This window comes from Elaeis guineensis, chromosome 3 (assembly GCF_000442705.2).
Source record: "Elaeis guineensis isolate ETL-2024a chromosome 3, EG11, whole genome shotgun sequence".
In the NCBI taxonomy this organism is placed as follows: Eukaryota; Viridiplantae; Streptophyta; class Magnoliopsida; order Arecales; family Arecaceae; genus Elaeis; species Elaeis guineensis.
The window spans coordinates 89,409,720-89,421,500 of NC_025995.2; the positions used below are offsets into that span (position 1 = coordinate 89,409,720).

General features: G+C 38.1%; 1 protein-coding gene across 1 annotated transcript; it reads left to right on the forward strand.

The window, feature by feature from the left end:
* The first annotated feature begins 6,581 nt into the window (after nucleotides 1–6,581).
* LOC105041862 (serine/threonine-protein kinase RIPK) lies at nucleotides 6,582–9,570 on the forward strand. Its single transcript, XM_010918925.4, is given in 9 exon segments — nucleotides 6,582–6,885; nucleotides 6,887–7,169; nucleotides 7,304–7,439; nucleotides 7,956–8,092; nucleotides 8,679–8,799; nucleotides 8,895–8,957; nucleotides 8,960–9,052; nucleotides 9,055–9,204; nucleotides 9,207–9,570. Coding segments are annotated over 9 exon segments (1,299 nt in total). The 5' UTR covers nucleotides 6,582–6,784; the 3' UTR covers nucleotides 9,422–9,570.
* The last annotated feature ends 2,211 nt before the right edge of the window (nucleotides 9,571–11,781 follow it).

Here is an 11,781-nt window from a genome sequence, read left to right on the forward strand (position 1 = left end):
AGACCCTTCTATCGTGGCCAATAATTGATCACCTGCCTTGCTCTCAAGTTTGTTCTTATTTTTCTTTCTCTAAGTAGTCCACATGTCAATAAATGTAGAAGGCTTATCTCTTAAATTCAGCGGTAAATTTATTATTGTCCATAAACTCCTTACAAGAGAACATCTGAAAAATAAGTAGATGCCCGACTTTGAAATTGAGCCACATAGAACATACCCTGAGCTGATATTCTAACCTTTTCTCGCAAGAACTTCTCCTGTGTGTAGCTTATTCCTTGTTGCCAACCACAAGAAAACTTTCACTTTTTCAGGTGTTGGCGCTTGCCAAAGAATTTTTGAGAAAGAACATTTCGGACTATCACAATTAAGAAACTTGCAGAAAGAGTCAACAATGAATAATCCATTCTGTGTAAGCTTCTAAACTGGTACATCCGTAATATGAGATAGCCTAAAAGGGAGAAGAATGGATAGCAAGGGTCTCTTGAAGAATAGTCAATGGCCTTTGAACTTTGATACACCATCTCAAATTCCTTCAGCTCCAATATGATGAAATCGGCCTATTCAGTTTCAAAACACAATTATAAAGCTCTTCGAAATGAAAACAAAGAGAAATTATGTCGATCTGAATATTCTCCTAAAATCGGATTGAGCCGCCATTCCCTATCTTAAAAGCCACCAACTCCAGAAGGCAGAAGTTTTTGAATAAACATCTTTCCATACGGTGACAAGCTTGACAAACTCCTCCTCGACCTCATTCCCAACTTTCTCCATGAGTAATAGGCCCGTGCCACCTAGCTCCACCAAGGATTTGGTGACCCCAACAGAAATTTTCAAGCCTATTTAGCTAAAAGTGACTGATTCATCTGAATAAGATTCTTCACTCCCAAACTTTCTTGATCCTTGGTTCTATAAACATAATCTCAATTCGCCAAGCAATGAAATCCGACGACGTTGTCTGTCTCTTTTTATAAGAAAGCTCTTCTCAACTTGTCTATTCTTCTTACAATCTAGCTAGACAATTTAAAAATAGATATATAATAAGAAAGGAACGCGGCCAGAATCGAGTTGATTAAAATTAGCATACCGCTTAGAGAAAGCAATCTTCCCTTCCAAGTGGCTAATCATGAGCTCATCCTTTCAATTAAGGGCAACCAACAATGTTTAGGTAGCTTCTTATAACACAGAGGAAGGCTTAGATATAAAAATGAAAGAGTACCCTGCTTACAGTTCATCCAAGAAGCGAACCTAGCTGCTTCACCATCATCCATTTCAAACAAAGAATGGAGCTCTTATAAAAATTTTAGTCCAGATGCATCTTATTTCCCTTTGTTTTCTCTTTTTTTCTATTCCTTTGTTCCTCTCTGTACATCCCTATTCTGTCTTGTACACAGCCCCTTTTTTTTTTTAATAAGTAGGGGATAGCTTCCAGCCTCCTCCAACTTTCATCATATTTACCTTTCATTGTTCAGCAGCCACTCCCTAAACCACCACACCCCACAAAACCGCCCACCCTCCCCCACCCCCCACGTTTTTTTCTTTTTATTTTTTCTTTTTAAAACAACCCCAATCCCCACCCCCACCCCCACCCCCACCCCGTTTTCCTTTCCTCGGCAGCCTCAAGTTTTCACAAACGTCACTTGATCTTCTCAAATTTTGTGGTGTCATTTCAATTTTAGATAATCCACATGAATTCGGCATTCTTTGATGAGGTTGTTGAAAGGACTCTTCATGAGCCACTTTCTTGTCAATGTTGTTCCATATACATCTGCTCTACCTACTCCTCTTCTTAATAAAATTTGGTGGCTATTCCTCCTCTTAGCCTCCGCTTACTTCAACAAAATTATTATTATTTTTTTAAAAAAACTTTTCTTATCAATATTGATGGCGCAGGATATATGGTTATTTTCAGAAGGATTGCGCTCCGTATCAAACACCAGCAGGTCCTCCATTTTCTTTCTTTAATGAAATGATCTATACAAATAATGTGGATGGATCTGATCAATTATTGTAGCCTACGATGTAACCATCCAGGCCCGGCATCTCTCTTTCTGGAGCATCCAGGAACAATCTGAATGACGTTAGCAGCCACCAACTACTGATGTATGATACCTAAAGAACTCACGTTGGTTGTGCTTTATCTTCCAACTCACAACCTTTTTTTCTTCTTTTATTTGATCTTCTCTGCGTTTATACAACTTTACAGCAGGAATGGACTTTCATAAACCCGTGTAAGTCACGCATGCACATATCGTGCAAATATAAGATGCAGAAATCTATAGCTTTCTCTAACCTTTTTCATCGCTTTCATTCGATCTTATGGGGGACAAAGGAAAAAAAAATTAAAAAAAAAAAGAAAGATCTCTGAAGATCTGTTACCTAACGAACTCGTGCTGACTGCGGATTTCTTGTGGGAACGGCGATGTAATAAATTTCACCCACCAACATGATAAAATTTGCGGCCGAGATGATGTATGGAGTCGTGAGGGCAAAGCGGCAAACGGAGGGAGGTTATGTTGACATTTTAGACCCTGAACTATTGTTAACCAAAAAACAAACCCCTTAAACTATTCGATTTGTTTATTGCTCACAAACAAACATCAAAACAATTGGCTACACTATCATTGGTCAATAAATCCTTGGGAGCTTCCCTTTGGCCTTGGTGGCCATAAGAAGCATGAAAGGACCGGCATATCATATGTTCATCCTATGTTCATTGTACATCTCCATTTGTTTGCTTTTTGTATCTTTGCTAATTTCCAATCTTTCCTTTGATGTTGTTAGTTCTTCTAATCTAGCCGACGCCAGCGATGGATGAATGGTCAAGAGTGACACCTTTAACGCTTGTGGATATTTGGACACATCACCAGCTTTGTGTATCATATCATAACAAAAGCTTGACCAGGAACAGTTGCGATGACTGAAGTAGGTAAAGGCTGACAGTCCACACGCCCATTGCACGAGAAGGCGTGTGGAATCGTTGCATATGGCGGCTTTGAGTCGAAAAGGCGAGGTCAAAAGGTTTCTTCATGATCACACTGTTCAATTTGCTTCCTCCATCCTATTTTCGTGGTGGAGTTGCTTTTAAAAATTGTAGATTTCTTGCTCCAAATTTATGGTGATTCAGGTTTTTATATGACCTCGTTAAACGTGTGAGAGGTGTGAATGCTCCTGATATGGGGGTGGTCCTGACACTGGGAATGCTCCTTGTTATATTCACCGTTGATGTTGATGAGAATGTAAATCCGAGAATGCTCTTGGGTGGTCGAACCCTTTTTTCCTCTTCCTCTTATAACCTATCCATAGTATTTTTTAAACATAAAACTGGGTGGTCAAACCTCCCATTACGTCATAATAAGAAAAAAAAAGAAGAATGTCAATGGAGGTAAGAAGAAAAGAGGCAGGTTGAATTATGAGGATTCATACGGATATATGTTTAGTCCTAAATAGATGATGCACTCAATACATCATGGTTACTCATATAGGTCAAAAGAACTACATAAATATCTTATGGCTAATTTTTTAAATGAGATCTTGAGTTATTATACTTATCGTTCTTTGTGGATAAATATATGGAAAAACTGATCAATTTTTTTATTAACCAACTCACTCATATTCTCACATTTTTTAAGATGGCTAAGTTATTTTATCATGGGTAACATTTATTTATAAAATAAGAAAAATTTTATCCATCCAAAAAGTGGCTAAATCATTTTTTCATCAGTCAATAAAGTAGTTATTTATACTGTACCTAATGTCCATCCTCATTTTCAATGTCTCTATCATTCAATGCTTAATAACTTAATCAAATTTAAAAGTACAAAAAAAAAAAAAAATATGGATAAATTTTATCAACTTATCCAAAAAGTAGTAATGTAAAAGAATATGGATAACAAATTTTGAAACCACTTTCTTATATGTAAAAGAATATATTTAAATTATTTTTTTATTTAAATATTATCTGAGAATATTTATTCAAAAAAGTATGGATTCTCATATAATTTTTTATCAGCAAAAGAAGGGCTCTTAGGTTTTGATTTTGAGTGACTGAATAGTTTATTATACATAGCATGCACCATATGTGAACGGTAGATTTTAAATGACCCACAGCTTTGGAATCTATTGCTTTGGTTCTTTTTGTTGGTAAATAAGCTATTGCTCTTTGTCATTGTTCTTTATGACCATTTGTCCGACCTTGAAGGTAGCTAGCCAGGCTCCTGGACAAAAGTCTTCGGTTCCTTACGTATGACAGGAGTTTTTAGTCTCAGTAGAATTACTTGATTTGCAATTCCATATTCAAAGCTCTTGGCCTTTTGGTTGGCTCTAAACCCTTCAGTCTTTCCTCTTTCTTGAATAGATAGGAGAAACTCTTCTGTCCTTCCAGCAATATTGTTGTCTTTTCTAGAACGCAGCAAATATAAAGGTTTCTAGGATTTATATGGTGCATAGGATGCACTGCATCTTCTGCTATTTTAGAGTCAACAAACTTATGGTATTCACCTACAAGTTTGTTTGGTAGCATTAAGGTAAGGAAAGCATGAGAAAAGCGAACAGAATTCAGAATGGTTGTCAGACGTATTTTCCAATTTCATAAATTTAAGAGCTCTTGTTAGTTCATTCAGAATCCCATAAATAAGCATGCATTCCGAAAAGAATATTTCATATTTGAAATTGATAAGAGAAACAAGAAATATTTATCACAGTGTGCTTGGATTAGAGTCTCAGTTCTTCTAAAGATGTTGGCTTATAAAGTTGGTAAGTTCTTAGTGGTTGGATCGAATGGCTAGGACCGGATCCTATGTTTGCTAAGGTTTAAGGATTTTGGGTTATTTGGGAAGAGACACCAAAAATATTGACATGATTAAGTAGTTGGCATACAAAAATGGGTCCCCTCATTAAATTTACAATAATAACATTGAGTGAATATGGAAAATCATTTTTCTTGTAATTTTAATTTTGACTTTGTACACTTCCTTTGGGCCTGACCAGATTGTTTGAATTATGCGAGATGCATGCATAAGCTAATTGAAATCAGGCCTCAAATTAGGTTCTACATCTGACGTATGAGTCTTAACTATATGAGTTAGATCTAGTTTTACTTAATCATATTCACTTCTGTGTCCATAAAACATGGAAATAGCGTCAAATCATTCAACAAAGATGATATAATGTTATGTATAATTGTAGGAGGATTTTGATTGGAGCAAGCGCATAATTCGGAATAAAGAGAGCGACGTCCGCGTAAGAAGAACACTGATCATTCTGAAGCCTCAGTTTTCTCATTTTCCATGCCTGAAATTTCCCTCGACAAAGACACGAAGCAAATACGCGGTGGGTTTTCGTATGTCCCAAGAAAGTTTACATGGTTTAATATTCTCGTTTAATATTCTCTTTCTCCATCAACTCAGAAGAGAGAGGAAAAAGAGAAGAAAAATATTACAGAAACTGAAATCTTTCCGAAGTTTCTTCTTTCATTAATTAATCTTGTCACGCGGGCATTTTTATTTTAGGTATTTTGCCCTTGGCGTTCCACAATGTATGGATAGGGATAGGGCCCTTAGACTGTGAAGATCAAGTTCTAGAAGCCCACCCCTTGCGCCCTAGTCAACCGGGTTTGTAAATTCCCAGGGACTTTCAATTAATACACACGAGACAATAATTAAAGAGGCGTAATTAGAGATTAGGCCAAAGCGTGACACGGTTTGGTTCTTTATCCTTTGTCCTCCTTTGTCCATACATCAAATGACAAGATGTTCCTCCCTCACATCCTGATTGATTAGGATAAAGCACCACATATTGTTCATGAACAACATGACAAAATTGTTCCTTCTTCCCATCTTCTGCGCTTGGATGCCATCTGCCTCACGACATGAACAAATAAACAAGGCACACCTGGGGTGGAATATCTATTCCTGGGGATATCACAATGGTCACTTTTATTAAAGAATGGATCGTATTTAATCATGAGAATATAGGAACTCCTAATACAAAATTGAGTTATAAGAGCAGTAAATCGGTCCATAAACATCGATCTTTCTAAATTTAAAATAACATCATCATCTTCATCAACGTTCTTTGCACCAAGACAAAAAGATGGGCAGTCATGATTACTGGTCAGGTCACCTTGTGTAACATATTTCCAAGTCTTTTATCCATAAATCAAATCACAATGGGCGGCCACTTGTTCCACCAAAGGGCCACAAACTAAAAGGAAGCTTCTAATGAAGGTGAGATGTCAGCTTCTCATAAGGATGATGAGGTATTACAATAAACATGTGATTGTATTCAATCCTTCACACATCTCTCTCATTGCTCAAGCTTTAAAAAAGTTATAGAAAAAGGGGGCTCTAATCCCTGTTTGGTAGACAAAAAACATCCATTCCTTCTTTTTTTTGGGCCCCCGGATTCTCCCACAGATTTTCTTTGTCATAGCGCGAGTCAAGGGGCGTTATAGGTATTTCCTCTTGAACCGATGAGAATACATACCACTCTTATAAATTGTGGGACTAGTTGGTATTTGGTAAGCTGGAAAGAACCGGCCTCCTCTTCCTTCCCTCTCCAAGTCTTTCATCACCTCCTCCAAGGCATCTCCACAACCACTTCCATCTCTCCCAGAGTATTCAAAGGTCCACAGATCCCCCTGCATTAGTACCACACCACCATACTGATTCCTTCTCCTCAGGTTAGAAGACGGGCCTCTCAAATTTTTTGACACTGCAGTGATTGGTCGATCGGTCTGCACGGATTATTAAGCAACAAGCTAGACTTCCATCGATCTAGAGTTTCGAAGATGTCTAAGTTTTCATTGAAATCCTTTCTAATGGGTTGCTATGGAAAGACTGATGAAAGGCCACCAAGCAAACAGAGTGAGAAGCGCCACACCAACCCAAACTCCCCAGAGGTTGTCCTACTCCGATGTCAGCAGCTCCACCTCGCCACTGTCACCAGAAGATCTATCATTAACTCTTGGTGGATCAAATCTTCATGTATTCACTTTCGCGGAGCTCAAGGACGTGACAAAGAACTTCTCCATGAGCAATTTCATTGGATCAGGTGGATTTGGGCCTGTCTTCAAGGGATTCATCGACGACAAATTGCGGCCGGGCCTGAAGGCTCAGACCGTAGCCGTGAAGTCCCTGGACTTGGAAGGGACGCAGGGCCACAGAGAATGGCTGGTGAGAACCATAAAAGTGATATTTAGGCTTCTTAGAACTATTAGTTCTGTTGGTAATTAAGATTTTGTTCGCGTATACTAGATTTTATATGGTAGGTTTCTTGAGACTAAGACTTCAATTTGATCTGTTTGCAGGCTGAGGTTGTATTCCTTGGGCAATTGGAGCATCCCCATCTGGTGAAGTTGATAGGTTATTGCTGCGAAGAGGAGCACAGACTGCTCGTGTATGAATATATGGCGAGAGGGAGCCTGGAAAATCATCTCTTTAAGAGTAAGTTTACTTTGATCTTCTTGGGATCTTTAAGTCTGGAATTAGATTTTTAAGAGATTTTTTGAATGCCAAAATGACGTAGAAGATGACCCAGAGAGATTAGTCGTCTGCATTTCGTGAGGTGGTTTGAGCTGTGGACATTGTCCATTTGCTTTTAAATAATATAGCTTTTGATGGTTTTACCAGCCATCTTGTGGTGGATCTTGTGGATTCTTGTTTTTGTTGGCATACCAAATGGATTTGTTCAACACCTACTATTTATTAAGGAAGGTGTCCCATGCCTTATCATAAAAGATTAAAAAATTTTAGGCAGTTGGGCTCTATTTATGTTCGAACAGGGCAAGACAATAAAAAAAATAAAAAAAAAAACTTAGAAGAAAAGATGGCTAAGTTACGATATTGAATTAGTTTCTCAACCATTTTGAATAATGATAATGATAGATTTTATAATTTCTTATACCTACTGCCTACTAGAGATCGATGAAGATTAAGCTTTTTTTTCCTTCATGGGTGCAGGAATTCTTGCTTCTTTGCCATGGTCAACGAGAATAAAGATAGCTGTGGGGGCTGCCAAGGGCCTTGCATTCCTTCATGAAGCTCAGAAGCCCGTTATCTATCGCGACTTCAAAGCGTCAAATATATTATTAGACTCGGTAAGTTTTCTTCTATTTCAATTTTTTCAGGAAAATAACCAAACTAATCCGAATCAATTTAAGCAAAAAAAAACTCCCAAGGGCTGTCTTTGTTCACAAGTTTGGCATGATTCGTTGACATTGGCTTGGTCTTATCAGCCTCGTCTGACTTTTTATTGGAACGTTCTTCGACCAAGCCTCTTAGACCAACGAGAGTGATGGATTCCAAATTGAGCACGACAACTTTACCCATCTGAACATTTGTTTTATCCAATGAGTTTGGATCCCATCACGGTTACATTTGTTTGGATCCCACCCCTTGCAGGCATGAATACCATAAGCAATAGCAGAAGGGTTTTGGTAAAAGACCACTAAGTTATCCTCTCAAACCAGTTGAACCCCTGCTTGCTTTCTCATTCTGCATACTACTTTGAACGGTCAACACTACAATTCATCATTGCTTCCATTCCCTCCCTCTCTTTTACTCTTCTCGCACGCAGACTGCATTCCATGGGCTAGAATTCACATTGGATCCCAAATCTGCGAGTTTCACTGTCTCATTGACTTCAAATGTGAGCCTGACATGATTTTCTACTTCACATCTCAGGATTACACGGCAAAGCTTTCAGATTTTGGGCTGGCAAAAGATGGTCCTGAAGGCGAAGATACTCATGTAACGACGCGTGTCATGGCACAGGGCTACGCCGCACCCGAGTATGTCATGACCGGTAAGAATCTAAAAGTGATGTGTACTTAATTTGGTTTATTTTTGTGTATTATGGATGAACATCTAATTGACAAACGAATCATCTTTTCCATCCAGGCCATCTCACAGCAAAGAGTGACGTCTACAGCTTCGGAGTTGTGTTATTGGAGCTATTGACAGGGAGAGGTCCGTAGACAAAAACAGGCCGAGCAGAGAACAGAACCTTGTTGAATGGGCTAGGCCTCTTCTTAAAAATAGCAACAAGCTATGCCGTTTCATGACCCCAACCTTGAAGGCCTATATTCCACCAAAGGTGCTCAGAAGGCAGCAGCAGTAGCTTACCAGTGCTTAAGCCACAGTCCAAAATCAAGGCCTCATATGAGGGACATTGTTGGGGACTTGGAGCCTCTTCTAAATTGGGTTGACATACCATTGGCCCCTTTGTGTACACGGCGGAGAAAAGCAAGGAAGAAGATGAAGAGAAGATGGAAATGAAGGATGAAGAAAAGGCAAAGCAAGATCACCAAAATCATACTTGCAGACACAAACTAAAGTTCCCTAATTCTGCCATCCACTCTGAAATTAGCCTTCATAGGGATGGAAGATATTTGGGTAGGAACTCTCAAACACATCACAGAGGATGAGAGGCTTAATCTAGGATGAAATGTTGATTTCATTGTACAGACAAAACTTAAAAGCGACAAAGTGTCAATTCAACTACCATCCTTTTTTCATTTCCTTAGATAATCTGAATTTAAAAGAGAGTCTCAATTTGGACTGCTCTATTCTACAAGTCAACAGGCCAATTTGTCCATTTGCTCATAATTTTACAGTATTTCCTGCTTGCTGACATGAATCAACTAAAAAACATGGATATGAGAAAGAAAAATAATCAAGACATTCTTTAAGGCCGTTCTCTCTAAGAGCTTTTTCACAAAATTTTTCAAAAGTCAATCGCTGAGGCGCCCTTTAGTTACTGCAAAATAATGAATCTTCTTTTTATTTCTTTTATCTGAAAAGTTCCAAATAAAATAGTCTAAGGCTGCAAAGAAGAATTTTATGAAGATCCAGGCAGAACAGACCGAAGATTGGGGGAATTTAGCGGAGGGCCAAGAACGCATGAATCTTTCGTACTGATGATTTATGCTCTGAAAAGCATCGCTTAATTGACATCAGGCAAGTCCTCACAAAGTGAATAGCAGCTTGCATCACAGGATAAAGATGGTGCACAAGTGCGCTGCATGGATGATATATGTAGGATTTTGCACGTCTTTAAAATCTTAACACAATATTGGCTGGCACAATATTAACAAATGGACCAAGATATTTCAACATTTCCACCATTTTACAGTTGTAAATGGTTTTATTAATTAAATCACTCAATAATACCACACACCAATGCACGTATGCAATAATATATGCAGATACAATGAAGTGCCTGCCAACCACGGCCTAACTTCAAGTTGAATCTCCTTTAAGTTAGTATTCATAGGAAATTTTTTATGCACCATGGGCGGTGTGAAAAATCTGACGTGGAGTGCACTATTTTATTCGATTGGTTCACATAGTTATAGCTTTTCAACACATATTTAATACTTGTAGTTTCGCTTTTTCATTTAAAAATTTGAATGACGAAAATATCCTCCTCTTTTGAAAAAAATTGACAATCTGTGGTATATTATAACATCCTGCATCAAATCATATCTTCCTGTATGCAGAATGTCATAATATGGCTCAGAATGTCATAATATGGGAGGGCTATTTTTATCCAATCACTTTTTAATTCGCATTGAATGCATGTAGTTCCTCTTTTTCATTTGAAATTTTGAATGACAAAAAATGCCTCTCTTTTTTAAAAAAAATTATGATATCCTGTTACATATTATGACATTTTGTATTAAATTATGACTTTCTGTACGTAGGATACTATAATATGGGAGGGGTATTTTTATCCAACCATTTTTAACGCATATTTAATGTCTGCAGTTCTGTTTTTTCATTTGAAAATTTTGAATAATAAAATACCTCTATTTTTTGAAGAAAATTATGATATCTTGTGGCATATTATGACATCCTGCATCAAATTATGATTTTTTGCATGCAGGATGTCAAAATATGGGCATAAGATATTATAATTTTTTAAAGAGTAGAGGTATTTTCATCTTTTAAAATTTCAAACAAAAAAATAAAATTATAGGTATTAAATTTGTATTGGAAAGCAGTGGCTATGTGGACCAAAGTGGTGCGCTCCACGTTAGATTTTCTACACCACCCATGGTGCACAAAGAATTTCTCTAGTATTCATATATGCCCAATTATAAAGCACCAGCTGAGCAGAAGAGAGCCTTGTGCCTAGCCTTCTTTGACACCTGGGCAAAACTTTGATTGGTTGGTTAGAGGCATGGCTATTGGGGTTTGTCAAGATAAATTTTGATGGCAGTGTCAGAATGGTAGGATGGTATGGACTTTATCATCCGAGATCTAAATGCTAGGTTGTTGGTGGCGTGGGGCTCCTATCTTTCGAGCCTTTAGTTTTGGGAGTTGACCTGCATACCACCTAGGCGGGTATTATATTTTTGCCAAGCAGGAGTTGCGGACAGCGAGAATTTTCATTAAGAGAGACTCTACCATCATCATTGGATGAATCCGAGACAATGCGAGGTAGCTGGAAGACCATCTGCTCTTTCGTGATTCAGGACTACTCTTCACTTCTTTGTTGCAGTGGCAGTTAGGCATTTCCACTGATAGACAAACAGCATGGTAGATTAGGTTGCATCGTATGTAGCGGAGCACTTCGAAGACTGGGCTTGATGGTCGGCGCGAGAGTTGTCTACTGCCTTATGGTATCTTTTGTATTCTAAATTTTTGAACTGCTTTTATACTAGAGTGGTGTGACTGTCTACATGTATAAAAAAAAGGTATGGCTTAATCTCAACAAAAGTTTAGAACATGGTTCAGCCCATTCAAGTCTCAACAATTGTTAAGTAGCAATGGGTTGGGCTTG